At 38.7% G+C, this 23,096-nt stretch overlaps 1 protein-coding gene across 7 annotated transcripts in view; it reads right to left on the bottom strand.

Moving 5' to 3' along the window:
- LOC105194616 (nucleolysin TIAR) overlaps window positions 1-23,096 on the bottom strand; it is a 409,126-nt gene that overhangs the window by 84,738 nt on the left and 301,292 nt on the right. For all 7 annotated transcript variants that reach the window (XM_026131488.2, XM_026131487.2, XM_026131489.2 and 4 more), the window contains one exon: window positions 9,995-10,082. In XM_026131488.2, the coding sequence (XP_025987273.1) occupies window positions 9,995-10,082 (88 nt within the window). The remainder of the gene's footprint in view (window positions 1-9,994; window positions 10,083-23,096) is intronic.

Here is a 23,096-nt window from a genome sequence, read left to right as displayed (position 1 = left end):
TTCATACCCGTTGACCTACCTACCAAACCCTCCACCTCGGATATGCTTGGCTAGTTCACCCGAACATCCGACATCCCGAATACTTCCTACTGCGGGAGTCAGCCATTACACGTCTCCGGCATCATCCCTCTTTCGCTTACAGCATCTCTGTTGAGTTCTTCGGAAAACTGTTTATGGAAAGAATAGTCCGTTCCCTGACGTTTACTCGAAGGCCGTACGCAACGGTCTGACGCCGCGCAATGCTTACGCGAAGTATCTCGAAAGTTGCGAACGAAGTCGGGAAAGTGAAGGAAAGTTCACCGTGCCGAAAGAAGTTTGCCAAGTACGGAGGTACTGTACTTACCTTCACCGTCTACGGAACGTTAAAGACGTTAAAGATCGCGATGGTGTTTTAAATTCATCAGGCGGAACGCGCGAGAAAATTGATTACATATTTATTAATTTTTTTTTTGCGCAAAGAAGTCTACGAAAGAAAAGCTAATGGCGCTCTTCTTGCATCGGTATATACGATATATAAGCGCGAATTTGATACCCTTTCGACACGTTACACGAGTCAGGGTGCAATTGACACTTCCTCGTAGTAAGTAAAATGATGATCGCCGAGGGTCACTAGATTTCCGAAGCCGTGCACGGTAGGCGAGACAATTTCAAATGCCACGGCACGTAGATACGTTAAAGGCGGTCATAACTATGTCACAGCTTCGTTGGACTGAATTCTCTTTGACTATTTGCCGAGGGACGAAGCGTCGGTTGAGACGTAAGAGGAGGTTGGGAAAGATGGCTGGGGCGAGGCTAAGTTTACGGGGTCAGTTTGTCGAGGGACGGCCATAGGGGGTAGAGGCAGAGAGCACCGAAGCGGTCGCCTTTTAGAGCGAGGGAGTTAGGGAATAAAGAGGAACGAGGCATCCCGGTGCAGAGTCCGATGGGAGGCGCGCGCGAGAAGGGAGGTAAGATTTAAACTCTGACAACGTCTCAAGTCCGAGTGCACCGCTCGTTCACCGGATTCGGTCGCTAGCGACCGGCTACTATTACTACTATAACCATGGTACCCGGGATCCGGAATGGAATCCCCGGACGCCGAAGCCCGAGGTGGAGGACTCCAGTCTCCGGATTTTAAGTGCCTACCGCCGAACCAGCGAGGCGCATTATTCGGCGACTTCCCTGAATCATTTCACGGGATATCGCTCTCCACGACCCTTTCTACGACGCAGTCCTGCCGCTCGTGCTATCGTTGTGCATCAGAAGGGCAACCGTACGGATAATACGGGAAAAACGACCATATGTATTTGTTAGAGCACGAAATATACGGGCCAGATTTATCACAAATAAAACGAGATTGACGCAAAGCAAAGTTTTTCGCGTGAAGTGATGAGACGGAAACGAGAGATTGCGCTGAGAGATGTACGGGAATACTATCTTACTTATTGTTATTCGTTTACAATTCAATAGACGGAACAATTTCAAGTTTTATAGTTGATCATTTAATATACGTCGTAGAAAATTTGTAACGTTGAAACAAATATACGTGTTGTGAAGAAAGGGGACAATGCCAATATAAACCATCAAAAGTCATAGAGTTTAACAAGTTCCATTAAATCTATTCGGCTAGAAAATTTTACGCTCATCATCAGCGGATTATCGGTGATCCATGAATTGTAGGACGGTCTTAATCTATATGTTCATTCTCAAGTCTCTCCGCATAGAATTCCGAACTGTAGACTCGCTCCGTAAACCGTAGCAGGAAGTCACAAACCACTCAGAGGAGAAACGGGGTGGTTCCAGGAGGAAAGACCGAGAGGTCAGAGAAGAGGCGGGTTTCTGCTCTCCAGGAAGGGAGTGATAATCTTGAGGGGTAATAAATCAAGTGACCGCACATTCGCAACACTCGTGAGTATATGGATCTGCGTGGATTTGCGCGAGCAAGAATTGCGCCGTGCGCCGGCGTGAACGCGAGCGATGGAGTGTGAAACGTTAAACCCTTTGTTGTGTGGTATGGTACGCGCGAATTGCATCTGGTGTCATTAGCACGAAAGTCGTGACAGTGACAAAATTGCAAATCGGATATCGTCGTCGTCGTCGTCGTCGTCGTCGTCGCCGCCGCCGTCGTCTGCCACCAAGAAAGATTTTTGAAGATCGTAACATTTTCAGGAATTTCCGCTGAAGCGTAAGCGCTATGCGGGTTCGGAATTCCTCTGACATACCTACTCGGCGTAATTCCTGGCATTCGCTTATGTCAGAGCCGTGCTACTTTTAGGATTGAATAAAATGTATCAACGAATAAATAGGAGTTTACTCGGTATGAGAAATGTTCGGTTGCTTTCAGATAGCCAATAAGAGGGTAAGTAAGTATGTAGCCAGCGAGAGGCTCGTAAGTAATAATTCTCTTCCACTCTCGAAATTCGATATCCGGTGGGTAAGCTATTTCGTTGGGTCGTTGCTTTGATCCCCTTCGTCTTTCTTACGGACTGAGTACAAGAGCCGGTATGTACATCGGAAAATGAAATGGATGAGAGCATCTGGTAATAGACATTAGAGAAGAAGATAGAGGAAAAGAGAGATTGCACGAGCGACAATCGAATTATATTAATCACAGTAACGATGTTTGCCCGGGCTATGCAAAAAAAGACTGGCATTTTATATGCCGTTTCTGAAAACTTTTTCATTTTTGCCGCATAAAATTTGCACATCTCTAGATGTGACGCGCTTCCGTACTATTCTCACGAAGTTTTAAAAAGCTTTTGGCTGACAAGCACGAATGTCGACCACGTGCGCGTTGATAATCCTGAAAAAATTACGGTAGAGTTAGAAGTTACTTTGCGCTAATGCAAGGAAGTCTAAGCGCCACGTTGCCGCTGCGGTAGAGGTGTGGAATACTCGCTCCAAACGAGAACGCGCGCTTGAAGGAGAAAAAAAAAACGCCGGACGGGACAGTGAAAGCTGAATTATTATGTCCCGACATTTTACAATTGAACCAGCCGTATCCCTTACCTGTTCCTCTCCCCGCCCCCTTTCCCAGCCCAACGCCAACGAGAAAGTTGTCTGTACTTTTACGGATAAAGATCTCGAGCAAAAGTTACGGTCGTTTGCAAACTAATCGAGCCGTCTCTTTCCCTACAGGGTGTCGAAACTTTCGGAGGCTGTCAACTTTTCCAACCGCCCTTGCCACTACCTCTCCTATTCTCCCGCTCCAACACTTTTTTTTACGCTTACCCTCGACCGACGGCGACGATCTGCAAAGTAAAGCAATCATGCTTTTTTATCCTTTCGACGCTATCTCACACGCTTTTTCTTTATAGCTCCGGCTCGGAGAATAAATAGCACCGACGAATTCTTAAGGAAAGCTACCGCGAAATATTTCGATCATTATCGGCGTGTTAACCATTACATGCGAAGCTCTCACCGTAATTTATAAGCCAAGTTACCCACGTCGAATAAATAACTTCAGTCACTAGGCTGAAATAGTTTGTTTTTTGTTATTTACGATATCTTTCCAAACGAAGATTAAAGTAGCTAAGTCACGTCACTCTAAATGTTACGAGGAGTAAAAAACAAGCGTTATCACATGCGCACATGTTATAATCGATATCATTTATTTTCGCAAAGGTTATCTCAACATGAGTTGCTTTTATTAGCTCACTTATTATGATTGGAAGTGCACATAAGTATAACATATACGACAGATAGTAAAAAGAAACGTTAATGTACTTCTATATGTTTTTAAAAAAGTATATCGTGTTACTTTTAACAAAGTACAATCGTTTTTAACGCGCACTTATTTGTCCGTAATATTTATGAAATTTTTTTGTTTGAAAAAGACCTGCACACTCTAGTCACAGGAAAAAATATTGTCACTGATCTAAAATTCTGATTTCAAAACATTATCGTGTATCCTGTACACGGATCAAATTTAATCTTCCTCGACAATCACGTACTAAGTCTATTATGTTATGGCACATTTCCATGGGATACGCACTGCATGTAGCATTTTAACAGATCGTTCAGGAAAGCCAAAACAACAAAACAACACCGTGTGAACTCTCGACATTTAAACTCTTTAGTTATGCATGTTGGGAACCTCGCCCAGCGAAATATTAATTCGGACGCACGTTGTATACATGGTAGATCACGCGTGAAGGGTACGATAAGCGCTAAACGCACGCCTCGCTGAAACAGAGAATATACGCAGGATCAATAGAAAACCGGCACGGTTGATGTAATTCGCAAAAGTTTTATGCGATTTGCGTATTTCCATGAGGAACGATCGAGGCGGAAGCTAGCGAGGCGGAAGATGTCTTAATCTCGTATCAGATTACCGATTATGAATGCGATTGCCGACTACGACTACCGCCCCTACCTTAGGATGGACCGATCACAATGAGGCGCTAATTGGATCGGTCCAAGTCGCGTGTAAACTGGAGTCGTCCTTCACAGTCAATAGTAGTCCAATAAGGGCTTTAAGTGGAGAAAGAGCGATAAGTCGGACGCGTTGCCTGTCGACGCTGTCCGTCAACGCAAATCAAATTGCAAGTTTCGTCTACTTAGCACTATATGTAATGGGCTTTGGTTCCATAGAGCGTTAACGAACAAGGTATACCGTGATGCTGATCGGGATCGATCGGTCAGTCAGTCGAGACTCGCTCGTCGCGAGATTGATAACGAGGGTCGTTAAAATTCTGTTCGCTGCGCCGTGAGAAACGGCGCGGCCGAATATCAATGTGTTCGCGCGTGCATGCACGGCGCTCATGCATCCCACATAGGCGTTGCATACGCGTGCATCTTCACACGTGTAGGATCGCGTATACGCATTCACACGTGTGCATGTGGTCGTCAACTGCACGCACACGTGGCCGTCGCAGTGCCGTCCGTGTGAATGCCTGGCGCAGGTTTCAGCATGGAAACGACTCCCTGGGGTAGAGCTATATTAAAATTCCTAAAACTTTTTAATCTTTCCGCTGTAGTTAAATATTAATAACGAAATCTCGAATACGGCAATGTGCACGGCGCTGCTCAGGGACATGCCGGGTACTACTCGTTATACTTTTGCCAAGCAGACTGCGCCGACGACGGTCTCGACGGCTCGCCAACCTCGCCAGCTCCTTTTGCATTCTCTAGTTTTAGATCTATGGATTAAAACTGGATGGCAGCGGTGGGGTGGCGTGGACGATGGTGCGAAATAGGGTAGGATGAAGGAGATGGCGGAGAAGTGGCACGAAAGCGTAAGGGAGACCGGTTATAACGACGCCTTCGTGTATCATAAGTTAGGATATGCGCGCTGGACTCTGGAAATGTGTTAGTCACGTTTGCATGCGCGGGGATGCGGGTACGTTTAATGGCAGCACGCCTGTCCCAGCGTGAATGTGTATATTAGATGGTAGGCTATATATCGGCAAAGGGCAACTGAGGAAAGCAAGGCGACCGTGCAGCTTACTTAACCACCATTTAAACCTGAAAGCGAGCTTTGGTTCTCCGCTGAGATCAAGCTGTGACACTAACGGCCTAACGCTGTACTGAAATGCCCAAAACGCGCGGTCATAAACGGCGATCCCGAGAGCAACATGCATGATTTGCTTCTTTGAGCAATCAATATATGTACTCTTACGCAGCATGTTCCTTTGATTTAGCATTGTTTTAATTATAACAAGATTTAATTATTAGTTTCGCGTGTCACGTAGCATTTTTTAATTTGATATATTGAAGATTTAGAAAAATTTAGTAATAATTTTATCTTACGTATAATCCTCTTTCGCGCATATATATAAAACATTTCTTTCTTTTATTTTATTTTTGATGTCTTTCTCATTTCAAATTTATACGTTTGATAAAAAAAAGACATAATATATTAATAATTATATAACCGTACAGTAATTTATATATACGTACAGTAAAGTATATAAACGTGTTAAAATACCCTTCAGTTTGTATCACTCGAAACTATTTTGTCTTTGATGCTAGTGGTTACTTCGAATCTGCAAGAGTAATCAAAGTGCAAGTACAATGTGCTCGTATGCAAATGTAGACATAGGTTGAAGCAAGTTGTCGCACTCACGTGAATGGACTATTCCAGAAATCCCTTTCCTATTGTAGTCATTGTAATCGCACATTGTATAGTAACTATCCCCAAGTTTCGATAGATATGTATTCTTATAGAGAACAATTACTCTTTATCGCATTATAATACAATATTAATGTAATGGAAGTATCAAACGATTAAATAAATAAAGGAGTTAAAGCTGTCATCATTAAGCACATTTTAATATGTCTTTCAAAGTATTCCTGTTTCACTCTGCACTATCAGTAATTGTGACATTGATTAAAGTCTCGATTTATGTTTCGATGCTGCATCGTTTGCGAATTATGACCGATAATTAATTTACGTGGTTAAAATTTCAAGTTGCATTGTTAAAATTTCTAATTGATAGCGGGCGAATCAGCAATTTGTAATTAAATTCCATTGTTAAATATAATTATGCTTTGTATATTTAATACGAAAGATTATTTTATAGGTATATTTAAGCGTTCTTGCAAAATTGTATCCTAATTTAAGTGATTTAATTTAAATCGTCTCTTACGTAAACTTTATTCTTTTTAACAATATATTTTTTAATTTTAACTTACAACATTTTATTTTTAAAAATTTATCGACAAATGTAATTTATTTTGCAAGAGGCAATGATAATTAAAATAAATTATTTATAAAAATCTCTTTTAATATGGATTGTTGTAAATGACTTACGCAAAATATAAAACAAAAAATTTTTTAAAAACATATGTAAGAATTATGTTACTTTTTTATGCAAAAATTTCTTATGTTAAGAAATGAATACAGTATTCGTGTAAAATGTAAATAATCTTCTCATGTTACTAGAGTTTATGCAAGAACATAAGGGAAACGATCACATATATTGCGATGACATTTCGCGATGATGGGTCACCCGTATATATAAAATATATATGTGTATCAAGCATATTATAAATACATACATATATACATATACATATATATATACATACATACATACATACATATATATATATATATATATATATATATATATAAAACTAAAATTTATGGTGCAATATTCATAAAGGTTTGCCCGAAAAGCAGAAGCGCTAAACCGCGTTTCACGCTTGGCAAGCGATATTCGCCAGCATGGCGTTATTCATATTTGAAGGAAATACGCTGACCGGCATGTATAAGAATCGTGAAATTGCTCAGCATGAAATATCGATATAAATTTGTGATAACTCGCTGTTCTAAGCTGTATTTATTATTGTAGGAAGTGAAACGCTGTCTCAAAGGTATATTTAAACAAACTTGCTTTCGTTATCCGTAATACAACTGGCTATACGCACATAACAGTTTCCCATAGTATATCAATCTCGATCAAATGTATCGCACTAAAGATATAATTAATCACGAATGTTTATCGCGTAAGGAACGAAGCATGGCAGGCCTTTCCGGGATAAACCATTTGAGGCAAGGAAGAGCTGCTGGGTTCGGGGAAAGGAGCGTTGAACGGAGCACAGAAGAGGCGTGAGAAGCATTGGTAGAGGAGAGAAAAAGGAAGGGGCTGGGGAAAAACAAAATAAAAGAGGAAAACCGCTGGCAATTTTTCACTAGCTTTTTAAAGCGCGGCTTAGGTACTCGTGGAGCGAGTTTGAATCGATTTTTCCAGAGGGGAGAGAGGGCCCATTTTTCTGCCGTCTTCTTGTGCCAAACGGCGCAAACTGTACCTACCTCCAGCTGTTTCGTTGCCGAACACGGTTGTCGCTCGAAGGCCGAGTTTAGATTGGAATCTGAAATTTCGATACCTCGCTCTGCGATCCCCCTTTTTTCCCCTATCGAGCAAATACTCGCGAAGTTTCGTGGACGCAGAAGTGGTGCATCTGCATGAGCCAAGAATAAATCAGGATGCGATATCCGAATGGAGATTTCTTGCCGCAAGAGAAGCGGATGCGAAGATCTATGCTTCGGAAGAAGCGATTCTATCTTTACGATTTTCACGGATTGAGATTCTTAATTCGCGTGTGATATAGAGATACTGAAGCGCGAATTGATGAGTTATTATTATTAACATAAATATTCGTCCAGAGTTCGCATTATTAGTGCGAAACAAGCATTCAGACAAAGTAGTAATATCAAATAGTTGACCACATTATTTTCGTCCACTTCTATTACGATGTATCGCGGCGCGAAATCGCGATACTGTCCCTGACTTTCGTCACGTAAAATCACAGGGCGTAACGTACTGGTTTGCAGATACAATCGATGTAGAGCGCGGGCTTACTGACACTTCGCATGCTTGCAAAATGCAAGCTCAATATGTTCCTTTTGTTTTGCTCACGTAATTTCCTTGCGAAATCGAAGTTCTGCCGTTGATTATGCCTATTCTTAGACTACTACGAATTCTTGGTGTATGTATATGATAATTTACCTTTACAAATGAAGGTAATTTTCATTATTTGAATATTTGAGAGCATGATCGCGTTAAAGTTCACAATTCCGTCTCTCTTCGGCCATCCAAATTACACCTATAAGTATTTTTAGTCGTGTCTATTTAGAATAATAAAAATAATTGTCAATAATAAGAGCACACAGATCGACGTACAAAAAAAAACAATTAATAATAAGTCTCTTGAGAAGTTTTTGAAAAACAAGTATATTAATAATTTTTAATATATCAAGAATAAAAAATTATAGCAGACTGCATTTTCAAACTTTTACGTGCAATTATTATTTCAAGTTGTTAACTCTATTAGTTAGTGAAAAGAAAACATTAAGAAGAGAGAAAGAAGAAAACGTTTGAGCGTCTTATTGTCAATAATTGCGTTGAACTCACAGAGGATTAATTGTATTCTTTAAACGCCGTGTTTATAGAAATGTGTCAAATTAGCGCTGCCGCTGCATAAATGCACGCGGCTTAACGTTACTGGTTTACCGATACAATCGATCAAGACTGCAGAGATTGACGCGACTTCACCTCCAGCTCGCAGCTCAGGCCCGACTTCGAAGGGTATCGGTGCTTGCGATATTATCGTCGTGCATCTATCGACCGGCGAGTTTAACGGAGCGCAAGGTCGCAGGACTCGTGGTAGCTGCCGCGCGATCGCAGAGATATGCGTTATTATTGTTCGCGTCGGTGCATCGTGAAACGTCGGACGATGATGGAAACTCGTAAAACAGCTCAGTTAGGACGAGAGGGCGAGGTCGTTAAAAGTGTAATAAACTTGCGAAGCCGGTTGATAAAACGAAATATTCCGGATTTCCTTCTATTGCAACTTCTAGGGATTTGATTATGTCTATTTATTGTCAGCACTGACGTTTTCCAGTGTGGTGGCTTTCCTTCGGTAAAGCCGTGGGTTAGTACTGCGTTTTATAAATTGCATTTCCGGAAGCGTTAAAATTGCGAATGATATTTGCGACTTTGCAATAGTACTCGTGAATCTTCTACATAAATATTAGTATAGTTCTTTTTACATTTTATATATCGGTAGAATAAAGAGAGCTATTTGAAACATGAGGCACATTTGAACAATTTAAATATCCCGTATAGCACAGAAAATTTACAGTACTTTTTAAGTGATATTTTTTTGCAGTGTATGAGAAAGAAAAAAATATATAAAGAATATCAAATATTTTCTAAGATAACTGACGATATTCAACTATATTGTTTTCTTCTTACAAGTACAAATACTTGTTCTTTTCACGTATTTTTTATGTATATTTTAGTGTGTCTTGTGAATTTTTATTAAGTAATTAATTGTTCATTTTTATTAGTTAGAGACTCGTGTACAAAGGAAAAGAGTAATACGTAAACTTAGAGTACGCAAATTCGTATCAATCTTTATAGACCCAAGATTAGATTATTTTGAATCTCTTTGAGAGGTCGTTAGTGATATTATGTTATCGTTTTATGGTGACATTATATTATCGCTCATATAACTCTAGTAGAACGGTAAGTCGTCTTTAATGAGGAAGATTAAGAGGACTTACGAGATCTCTCCGAAGGCTGAGAACGCTTCCCTTAAGGTATGTGTCTCGATCTCCGGGCTCAGGTCCCCAACAAATATGTGATAGTGTTCTGAAATAAAAAAAGGAGATGATTAGACTCATTAAAAAAAAAATAAAATAAAACGGTGATAATATATTTTCGTCGTTGAGAAATTATTCAATCAAACATTATTAATTTTTGCAACGAGCGTATCATGAGCTTTAATGGACGCAAAGCTAAATATAAAATATTCATTTTTATTATACTTGGTTCGAAACATATATCTTTGTGATAAGCTTCGCTATCAATAGTCCAAAAATGTAGATTAAAATTCAGTAACCTGATAGAGGACTAATTAATGTGTTTTTATGACGTTTATTTGAAAAATATTGTATTTATCTCTACACAAGAGCAAAAAAAAAATCCGTTTGGAAAATCGCGACGCGATTTTAAAGAAATTAATTTATAAAATTTTATTTAATTTAACATTAATGTGATTTATATTATTTATTTGAATTGTCTTCTTAACGTAAGGTATTATCACCCTGCAAGATTTATATCTGTAATCGTAATGAATAAATAGTATATTTAGCCGTTTTAAATATCTCTTCATTGAATTGTTAATGAGTACTTTTCTTCGATAACGGCGTCACGATTCCATCTAAAATATCCGATATAATATAAAGAAGATGAAACATCGCAAAAGATTACTCTTAGCGTGAGAACGCTATTCGGGCAATCGAAGGTCTTTTATAATACATAAGATGCAACCTCTCTAAGATAGACACTTCAAAATAACTCGTCGGAGAATGGCGGTTGATGAAGACAAATTCGTAATTAAATAATTTCTTACATGAATATAGACCAGTTAGCGGTGATAAATAATTACCAATTGTAGCTGTTTTTGAACAAATGCTACAAATGCCGCTTTGAACAGATGCTACAAATCGTTGAACACGTGTGTTGAAACAGGGGATTAATAAGTAAAACTATTAATAAGTAATTATTAATCAGAACTATATTGTACGCTCGACTATATTGCAATTCGAAGAACGGAATCCGCGAATTTGTGGAAATATAACAATTAATTAATTATAAATTATTATGTGGTTTTTATGTGTAAAACTGGCAATAGCGTGTAGCAATGCCGTTATTTATTGAGGAAGGAAAATGAGAATTTGTAATGATGGCTGATTACAGAATAATGTTATATTAAATAATATTACGCAAACATTTATTATTTTAGAAACGTTGCATCGAATTTTCAAGCCAGTGTATCGTATAACGACGTGACGTACGCTGATGTTATTCTACAAGATTGGATTATGAATGCTCTGATACAGAGATGCGTTTATATTAAATGCGTTTGCATCTTCCGCTGATCGAGATTAATAACGTGATCACTTTAGAAGTTATAGCAATTTTAATAATTGCGTTATCTAATAGAAAGCGCAATAAATCCTTCGATTTGTTACTAATTTGTTGCGCTGTTTTATGCACTTTAAATACGCATCTCTTACTAAAGCCGTTTTGTTTATTCCATTTGTACTGAATTGTGCTCCTTAAATCTAATTTGCTGCATGTTCTAAGATGTGCCTCATTTATTTCTAAATACGCTAATTCGACCATTTTATCGAATGAAGCGGCAGTAATTCCCGTTAATCACACATGCTGTTTTTTTTCCCTCCCGCGAAAATCTGTGCGATTCCACAGTTAGAGCCAGTCGGATGAGTGCAACGAAACGGTGTGCGAAGTGAGCTTTTGGGGGGATAAATTATCGATTCGCATACGGTCGTGCGGTCGAGTGCACGTCGTGGCGTTGCGGTACAGCCTCGCATCGGCTCGATAAAATATGCTCCTCTTCTCTGGTCTCTCGTTTCACCTTTCTCCTATCCACATCCTCTCTCCGACTCGATACGGTTTCATTCACGCTGATATGTAGGAATAGATCAAGACGAGTAGTCGAAAATCGAGTTACCGCCGGAAGGTCTCTACCAGGGGCATCAGTTACTCTGAACGTGGGTATGCCACCGCTGGAAAGTATAGAAGGGTAAAATAGAAGTGAACTGTTGAAGACGGAGGGTGGTCTGATTACAATCGGTTTGATAGCCTATCCTTGCCGGTTGGAGGTTCCGGTGGGCACACATAGTGGTCCATTCTCGTAAATTAGTCTGATCCTCATCATCTTCTTCCTTCCCGACCAACTCAATCGACACCGTCACATCGTGCCAGGATCTTGGTGTTATTAGGATATCAAGAGGAAATTGATGAAAGTTTATTTTGTCTATAGATACTCGAGATTCCTGTACAATTGTCCTTGAACCAATAATTAAGTTTTGATATATCCTCTTAAAATTTAAGATTTAGTCTGAGTAAAATCGAGAGTACTCGCCTCTTTAATTTGACATGTAAATGAAAATGTTACGCTTGCTTTTTATTCCGAGTAATATACCAACCGAATATAGATGTTGCAGGTGAATATAAATTATTCTGTGTAAGTCTTTATTTTTTGAAGCTAGTCTAGCTTATATTTAAAAATTCCGTGTATATTATGACAAATGTTTATAAATTCATGATTAAAATCCTTTTTACGTGTTAATAATTTTAATGAATATTCCGATACTTGATCGTCTTTTTCTGATTATAAGAAAGGTTTCTTTGCCATTGATAAATATTGTTAAGGCAGAATTTCATGAAACGTCTTGCTTGACACAGTTCTTTTCATCCACGCTGCAGGTTTCTTAGTTGATTAAATTATCCATGCATTTTTCTTGTCTGCTGAATTTTTCAGCGAGCATCGCATTCATACAGCTCAAAAGGATTAAAAGGACTGAAATCTTTCCCGTGAATCAAGAAAGATCAAATATTACATAATTTCATCAAAGGGGATCTTACACGAAAGTGGTTTTGGAATCGGTTTGCTTTCAACAAAATTTTGCAAAATCCATCGCAAATTCGATATTATTCGGTAGTAAATAGTTGGCAAGATCCGATTTCGTAGGGAGATGGTTTGTTGAAATATGGCCCGCGTGAATGCAGAAAAGGTGCAGCATGAAAAAGATGCCAGCATTAAAGGATATCCGATGATGACGTCACGCGTCATGGCTCGCCCACCGTCTGGTGGTTAAAACGTGGCCCACGGTTTTCAATAAAGTGGGACTAATGGAGCGCCATTTATTATTGCAGCTCTCTCCCATCCCTCTCCCCGTCTCTCCCTCGTTCCCTTTCACGTGCCTACCAGTCGACAGAATGATGCTTTCATTTGAAATGAACGTTACTTCCATCATTGACGTTAGCGACAACGGTAATTTGGATAATAGATATAAAACATTATTATTGTCACCGTCGTCATCATAATCGTGACGTATTATCACGTTTAAATGCCGATGCATTATGAAATAAGGTTACTAAAATCAATGATAGAAGCGGCGTCCGCGTGCCATGCGTGTACGTATGCACATTGCATGTTTATGACGTGTGTATGCAAGTTGCATACTGGAAAGTATGCTGAGCTAATAATAAGGGAAGGCCGTTTAATTTTGCATGCAGCGTGTCGCTTGATTTTCTTTACGAAATGAATTCCTTATTTAATACGCGCATAACTGAGGAAAATCTTTCGTATATTTTGAATGCATAAAGAGTGGTCTTTTTGAAAATTATTTATTTGATATTTGAGAGCGAGTAATTTCAAATAATCGAATGTATCATAGATTTGAATAATTTAGATATATTACGTTAAAAAAATATAATATGATCAAATGTATCATATAAAACACGTTACATCAAACTTGATAAAATTATAAACGAACATTTTGATATATTGAAAAGTTATTAATATAATGAATTATATAAAAATTTATCTTATAAAATTCAAGTTAAATTATTTTTCAATTACATATCTAGTGAATTTGAATTAGGTTGTTTTGTTTTACTAAATTTTTTCACGTAATGTGAGATATACACAAACAAGACTCTTTTATATTTAAAGTAAGTTGAAGTAACTAAAATGTGAAACAATTCTTTATTCTATATATTAATATTCTTTTTAAATATTATGCATGCTGTATAATCTATAATTGAGAGAACGAATCAACCTTTATTTTTAAACATATATAACATCGATTATTATTTATATTGACAAATTCATATTATGTAAAAAAAGAAATTTTCTATAAAATGTAATCATTTGTGTAATACTCAATTTAAATTTATTCACGAAAGTGTGTCTTTTGCGTGACAATTTCACGCGAGTTGGGGACATGAATAGATCCCTCGATAGTTTCGGAGGTAAAAGATGGAGAGAAAATAGGAAAGAAACGAATACGAGCGCGGGACACGGTAGCGAGATCCATTGAAGCGGGACAATGCGGGGGTGGACGTACAAAAGTCCAGGCCACGCTATAGATCAGGAATCGAGCGTGGATGGCCCGTAGATCAAGAGTTTCCTTAATTTCGCGGGACAACGGTGAAATGTTGATTTACCGTACTTCGAAACGGGCTGTACGACTTGCACGCACTCCCGTGCACGAGAGAAAATATGCCCTGCGGCCGAGGATGGCGCCTCTGCCGCCAATGGAAACCTCTATTAATTCTCCATGCGGCGAAAACCTAGCGAAGTGAACACAATCGAATTTCGGTTTGGATGACCGCTCTCAGAACTGGCGGTATTTTCGGGTGCACGTGCTGCTCGTAAGATTTGAACTCGGTTTAGTACTAGAAAATATGAGTCAGCTGATGCAAGCCAGCTGATGCGAACGCCGTACATTATTCTCTGCTCGGTTGCGTTTAATTGTTTTGACCGGTGAATATATGAAGATGGCATCTCGCGCTTCCCGGGCGCATAACATTTTCAAATTGCATTTTCCGAAGCCTTATAGTATTTAACGTAGGCTCACACTCAAGATGAATAACGTTTTCGGCCGCTGCAATAACCGGGCAATACTAGATGTGTAATACGGCTTAATAACATTTCAGGATAGGCCCGTGAGATAGCGTCGGTGTGTAACTCTACTAGTCTACTTACAAGTCGCGTAGAGGATCGTATCGCTATCGGAGTACTATGATAACGGAGCGCTGATATCAGAGATGTTCTCAACCGAGAATTCCAATTCTCGATGCTATCATACCGTATTATCGACATTTCGTTATAGAATTTATGACATGTTCGACAAAAATGCGAATTCCTGATACATGACAACAAATTAATAGAGTATGTTGCATAAATACGTGTGTAACGCACTTTAACATCATTCAATCGCAGCGCGATAGAGTTGGATTACAATAGATCTGTATTTCAATAGATGTCTGAGTTATGGAGAGAATATACTTACAATACGATATTAAGTTCCATAATATACAATATCTATGTTTATACCTATAACATTTATATGATATTTACTCGATTAAATAGCCATTTCGTGGCTATGCAGTATATAAATGCAACGTTTGCTAAATTCTGCGGAAGCATCTTCGTTCTATAGTATATCTGTATAAAATATGGATTACCGGAACTAATTCTCCATTTTAACAATTTTACGTTATATTAGACATATAATTTACTAAACCGGATTTTCCGTATGTTTTAATCAAACTGAGCACAAATAATTTCTATTTTATCTGAATTGTTATAACTGTTATAACTAATATAACTTTATAATATAATATAAAATATTTTTGTCACATCTAACATGTAAATATTAGTAAAATATTAAATATATTTTGAACATTATTAACTAATATAAATATTCTGTCGTCACAATTGCATGATGAAAAGGCAGATAATAAATAAATTGTATTTTGAAACGTGTGGATCGGAAACGTACGAAAAGAAAAACAGAAATAATCAGTTTTGATACCATAGAGAATATCAAATTAAACAATTACGGTTTATAAGTTCTAGTAAAACAAAGTGACATTGATTGAGTTGCTTTCGATCAGCGATTAATTCGTTCCACATTTATATTCACCACTGATCAAATCCCTCTTTCTATAAGCCTCTACTAGCATGGCTCGCTCTTTTGTTTCTCGTGGTCGGTAATAACCAGCTGCCTCGTACTCCATGGGGGATTTTAACCGGGTTGTCTCCCGAAGGTACTTTAGATCTGTTGTTTTTGGTACAAGGATTTTTCTGCGCGAATACACGATGTATAGAATGTGCGAACTAGGCATTTTTTTAAATACAACGGTTGCTGCGGTGAATATTTTAATTGATTAATGCCGATAGGCAGCGTGATATGGAGTGAGTATTTTGCTATAACAGCGCTTCAATAGAATTGAATACAAGATAAATCGAGTTTTTAATTAAAGGTTAATTTACTTCATACACACGGCAATATATTTTACTATCAGTTTTGATTATTGACAGTCAGTTGAGTTAATCGTTTCACTTTTTTAAAACGTAATTTTTTAATTCTAATTCGCTTACTCTTTAAATTTTCTGTTTATGTTATTATACGTATAATATAACGTTAATCTTTGTAAGAAATTGCATTATTATAACATTTAACATAAACATATAAAAACTTATATAAAAATTAATGGAAAGAATCTTTTAGAAAACACACGTCACTAATATCAATAAAACAAAAAAAATGTACGTGGTACTTTAAACAAAATAACGAATAAAATGTTCGATTGTATCACTTTTCATGTAAAATAGAACGTCAGCCTAATTATTACCGTGTCAGTTATTTTTGGCAATTGCGCGAAATGTTATTCGGGACGTACCAGTGTCGATGTGTTCATAATTATATCATGAATTGAAAGTGCATTGATAAACGCACAATAATGGCACTTTGTAATTGTATTTGTCAGTATATTGACTTTCTCTAACATTGTTTGGCAGATTATCATACAGCTTGAATATTACTAATGCATTTCGTACATAGTACATGGTCTTATGTTTGCGCAACTTTTTAATGATAAAGGATAAATATTAACACGTGGCATCCTTGACACGCTGGCTCGTTCTTGGTGCGTGATTGGTAGGCAAAAAAATATGAGCCATTTGTTCGGTGGTGTGCAACGTGTCACAGCAAAGGGAAGACTAGAATCGTTACGCCCGACGAATTTTTCCCAACAGTTTTTATTTCGTCAGTCCCGTGACAGGCGAAAGAGCGTAGATTACGTATACACAAGCCGGCATCGATAGCGCGTCCAGGCTCAACTGTAAATCGTCGTGATTTAGGGGATGAACGACATATTGGCCAATGCATAGCTCAAACTGTGCTGCAGCCGGCTGTGTACTGGCTGCGCAAGGTTCACCGGCGTACCTGCAGCAACGGGATGCATGATGCATTGTCCCTAGACGAGCGTAGATAGCGGCCGAATTGCCGTTGCTACGTTGCACGTCGGATTTTGCCCGTCGATACTCCCCAAGCAGACCTTCACCGATCATTTTCATTGCCACCGCGCCTATCCATCCCCCGTACAATCATGATGATGAATATTGACGAAACAATAGCGTGAAATCGTCTCGCATAAATGGAATTTGCGAGTTCCGCTTGTGTTTCTCCTGTTCATTCTCGCCTGTGTATGGAATCAGCTTAATTAAATAGTTCAAGAGGGGTAGCGGTTAGGCGAAGTGACCCGTTGGCCAACTGGAGTTCAAACTCGCTGCGACCGATGCATAACGCGCGTATAACGTACCTATACACAAGTATACGGGACACGTAAATCCTTAGTTGAAAGGGGCATTTCGAGTTATGGTCACGCGTAAAGTTGGAATTGTGTCGGTTGCAAATTGGAGTTGATTACTTCTTCTTTCGATGGAAAACACAGCGGTTTCTGCAAAAACGACACAGTTTACGTATCACTTTACGGGGTAGCGAACGTTAAGTTAGATGCTTGAGCTTCATAAATGATTAGCTTGTTGGCCTATCGCGTCACAATTAGTTCCACAGCCAAATGTAAACCGTATCTCGCATGTTTTATTCATTGGCGCTGCCTATGCACGGGTAGAAGTTTACCCGTCAACAGTCGCAAAGCCAATACGCGACCGCTCGAGTCACATGAGCCCCTCTAATTCGAGAGGCATGCTCTCTCTGCCTTTATGGAACCATTATTGAAGCGAGATAGAAAATTACTTGGAGCGACACTGATATTAACGAGCATTGAATAATTACCGATGAACGTTACCGTGGTCCAGTTTCGTTTACATTGAATCGGCTTGATTAAATGGCCTGTGCGATACAGCATCTAAAGTGCGTGTGCGTAAGGATTTTCGTACGTTCGTCTGTATGCTACACGCACATACACCTATCGTGTATCCATCAGCGTGCGTGGTGGCGCGATGCCAAATTGATGCTGTTTGCCGTTGCTCTAAGCCTCAATCTGCCCGGTTGTACCGGGACGATCCTAACACGCGCGCGCTAAGCTCGTCGCATTATGGATACGTTCTATCCGCCAGCGTATTCAGCCTGCAAGTACCGGGGAGCGTGGTGCTAGGAAAGGGAACAGGGGGATTGGTTTCCGAGAGGTGGTTAGCAAGTAAGGGTGGCGGCGAGTTACTACCGAAGTATTGTTACACAATGGCATCGTCCTCGGATGACAAACCGATAGGATGCTTCGACGCTGTGAGCGGAACTTTCGTGAAACGTGATTAAGCGTCGCTACATATTTACAGTGCTACGTAACAACCTGAGAGAAAGACCGAGCGAGCGAGCGAGAGAGAGAGAGAGAGAGAGAGAGAGAGAGAGAGAGAGAGAGAGAGAGAAAGTTGAGATATGAACCAGGGGAATGGATGTGTTAGTGGTACATTTTCTGATTACGCGTAGCGGAGGCGTTTCGCCACGATTATTTATCTGCATTTCTCTGTATTCCTTGTTTGCAAACTTTTCCGCGGTAATATGTAATATGACTACGCAAAGCGGGTGTCCACACATACACACACAGTTTTAGATATATTACATCATAATGTTATAATAATGTCGCATAATTGTATGCACAGAAAGGCGTTATTCCCGTATGCACTAGATTGCATTGCGGGACAATGCTTGAAAATAATTGACTAATAATATGAATTCTGCAGTTGTGCATGACTCGCATGTGTACACAGACGTAATCACATTGGTGCGTGTTCGTGTTGAGATGTAGAGAATGTGTTTGCTATGCAGCTATTAAACTCATGCATTTTATACATCACAAGAATTTACCACGTTCCAGAACGAGGTGAAATTTTTCCTGAAGTGGTAATCAAGAATATTATACAAGACTATACTTATCGTACCACTTCGGCTATGTACATACGATATAAATTTTTCTCTTATACGTATACGAAACTTTCATCGTTACAGTTATAAAAATGTTACGGTATTTTTTAAAATTCGAAGTGTGTTCTTAATATGTTAACATTTCAACATTTAGGTTGTTACTAATTAAAAAAATTTAATGGACCAAAATTAATTAAAGTTATACTTGAAAATTATTATTAGTCACAATCGATTCTATCTCGTATGTTACTCAATGACAACTGAATATACCAAGGTACGTACATTAACGCGTCACCTTATTGCAGATCGTTCATCGTTTGATGAAGTCCAAGCACGCCTGCGGCTAGCAGTACGCTCGCATGAGCAAATACGTGACACGTGAAAAAAGCTCGAGCGTGTTACTGTCACCGTTCCCGAAGGTCGCTTTAAAAATCACCTGCGCAGCTAAAGCGACAAAAAGGAAAATCGTTAAACCGATGGCACGTTGATCTGAAAGGATCGCTCTTGATATTCGGGGTGTCGACTCGCTCTTGGGATCGGCCGAACGTGATGTATTTTTACTTGATGGCTGGGTTCCGCAAGCTGCTGGAGCTTTTCGGGGCGGGATGACGCGGGACGGCGAAGAGCGAACGAGAGAACGAGAAAAAGAGACTGGGTTGCGTCGATGAGAACACAGCAGTGAGAGAAAGAGAAGTGAGAATGGTAGCCGCGGTAGCTCCGGAGGGATACAAATTCATGTCGATGCAGCACAAAGTGGCGTCCACTACTTCTCAACCCATTCGCACCCGTCCCACCTCCCTACGCCCATCTCATACCATCCTCCCAACAGCCCCTTCGACACTGGTTCGGGCGTTCCTATCGATCTAGACAGGCTAAAAACTCGTAGAAACCACCGACGGCAGCTTTTGCGGACGCCGCTTAGCGGGATGTCGTGCGGACGCATCGGCGTCGGTGAGATATTGGCAAGAGAGCTTTTTTGCCGGTAGATGTCGAATGATGCCTTAAGCAGCGTTCAATTACTAAAAGTAGATCGGGAAGAAAGATGTGGCGACGACTGTAACGGCGAACGAGTTGGATCGTGAAATCGACGCAGTTTATCGACGATAAATAAAATACTCGACGATGTAACATTTAAGATATTACGCTTCTTACATTACATCTTCTATGCGCGATCTCCTTTTTTTATTGGATTAGTTCGATCGTTTATTTTCTATTTTAAAATGGAAAATGTTGATATGGTGTCAAAATGCTTAGTGACGATCAAAGTAACATCTAGATTGGAACAATAGGTTTAATTTATCGATCGATTACGTTCACGTTACTTGCCATTTATACAGGTTTATTATTCATAAGACTAATCATCACTGTCGGCCATTCCCTTTGCGAGGAAATTCTCGAGTGGTCGCGTTTAAGCGCGACGCGTATACAGGTGAATGACGAGTGTATAATTAGAATATCCATACACATAGGAAGCTGCCGGCGTTATTAGGTGTATCAACATGAGATATAGTTTGTATGCACGATCGCGTATGACAGTCCAGAATGATACACCAATAGAAATCAGAGCATAAATCACACAAATATAACGCACAATAATCGAAAAAAAAATCTAAAAAAAATATTTGTATTAAAAAAATACATGTGTATATATGTATAATACAAACACATATATATACACGTCACATGTATACGTGCTTATTCTTCCTGTTACAATATAAAAATCAAATAATTGTCTAATTGCCATCTAAAGCATCAAACTGTTTAGAGATATTTAAACAATCGCAAAACATAAAATACGATTGATTATTCAATTTATACAAATATGCATATTCTATATATTGTACCTTCCGTAACAGAAGTTATGCTCTGAGCGACTACCTATTATATAGTTAATGTAAAGCAAGTCTAATCACGGATCATCAAATTCTAATGCTCGCCATAGGGCTTAATTACAAGTAACAACAACGTAACTATCGCGAAGTAGTACCATTTTCGTATTATTGCTCACCGAAGGAGAGAAGATTAATACTTACCATTAAGCGATTTGATAAATGACACGTTACTAAACCGTTAATAATATTCCGTAGTATGGACTTAAATTTCAAAGTTAACTGAAACGCTGCCAAGCTAAATATCACGTGATAAATGACTCGTGTAAATGCACCATTTACTATCTACAGAAAGCAATGTAACCTGGCGGATACGTAGAAGTAGGCAAAATAGGTACGTCTACCTAGATGCAATATGGCAGCATTTCAGAAGGACTAATTGCGAACTGATTGTTTTCCAAGAAGATTGATGCGACTAACCTTACTTACAGTAAATATGAGCTGTATGCTTTATAATTACTACAAACCGCGCGCGAGCGTTAATGACTATTCCGACTGTTTACTTTTACGTTTTCTACAATTAACACTTTCGATAAATAGAGAAATATTTATGTCGTTTCATTGCGATTTGTAGAATTAAATGCAAACTTGATCTTAGGATGAGAGTAGGAATAGAATTTTATTATAAAAATTAAGGATTGTACAACAGGAAAACTTAAAAATATATTTATTTAAAAAAAGAAAGAATAAAAGTGCACAAATCAATCTTCAAAAATTTTATGAAAATATAAATGTTGATCAAACCTTATTTTTTAACAGTATCAATAGCAATTTAATTTTCAATCAAAAATAGAAACTCGAGTTTTTGAGTTTAAGTTAATATTGGATACTAGTTTCATGAGTGGGATCGACCGAAGTAAATGTTTACCTTGTGCTTGAAAACCAGGAAGCGTTCTTAATGAAAAAAAGCGCTATTTTTATCTAATTTTCATCAAAAATATTGGTATGCAATAATGAAATTGATTAGCACATTTCAACATTGCTTGTCACGAATGCATTGTTTACATACATGCTATTAGAAAAAAATAATAACGAATAATATAAAAGAATAATAGTTATATTGAGATATATAAAGACACCAATAAATTTAACAAATCTACTAGGTAATGCGTGTGAAAGCACGTTAAAATGTTCTTTAGTAGTATTCGCTTTTGCTTTGCTGCGGCGGGAATCGAGAAAGCTGCAGCGAACAGAAAATTGTAATATGAAAAATTGATTGTCACTTTGTGATTGACGACAAGATGTCGAACATCATCGAGCTGTATGGCATGCACAAAAGATATGAAAGGCGAGAAGGAGCGAGAGAAAACGAAGAAAAAGACGCAAAAAGAAGTGGTTTAGGAGGGGTGGGAGTGGCATTCTGAGAAGGGCAGACCAGTCGCGGCCAAGAGTGCACATTCAGCAGCTTTGCTCGATCGCCTCCAGAATATAAATTTGCAACATTATCGTCTTGGAGAGGGCGTTATCCCCATCGGCGTGAGTTTTCTGACACGGCTGGTGTACCCGAGGCCAGCACCGCCACTTTGACTGAATGGATTTCGAATTTCTTCCACCCCCATCGACTCCGAATCCCGATAACTCGATTACCAATTTATTCATCGCAATGGAAAATCACTACCAGTTTATTCGTTGTGTCGAAGAAAGGACAACTTTGCGATATTTTTTAGGGTTTCTCGTATTTCCATGCGAACACCTTTTTTCCCGAATCGGATTTTCGATGAAGACAAGTATTACTTTTCATTGTAAGCGTTTATTTATTTAAAGATTTCTTTCACGTGTGACGACGCGTTAAGAATTTTAATGCACCTGATCAGCTTTCTTTTTGTTAATAATTAAATATTGAGGAAAGATTTAATATTCGAGAGAGAAAGAGAGAGAAGATTACATAATTAATACAATGGATTTTTCGGATATTTTAACGAGCAAATGAACATCTAAAAATAATGATAGTAAAATGATCTTTCGGAGGATTGAGCTTCCATCATCGTGACTTTATTCGTCAAAAT

Source organism: Solenopsis invicta, chromosome 16 (genome assembly GCF_016802725.1).
Source record: "Solenopsis invicta isolate M01_SB chromosome 16, UNIL_Sinv_3.0, whole genome shotgun sequence".
NCBI lineage: Eukaryota > Metazoa > Arthropoda > Insecta > Hymenoptera > Formicidae > Solenopsis > Solenopsis invicta.
The sequence above is the reverse complement of the archived record's forward strand: the minus strand, read 5'-3'. Positions and strand labels throughout refer to the sequence as shown.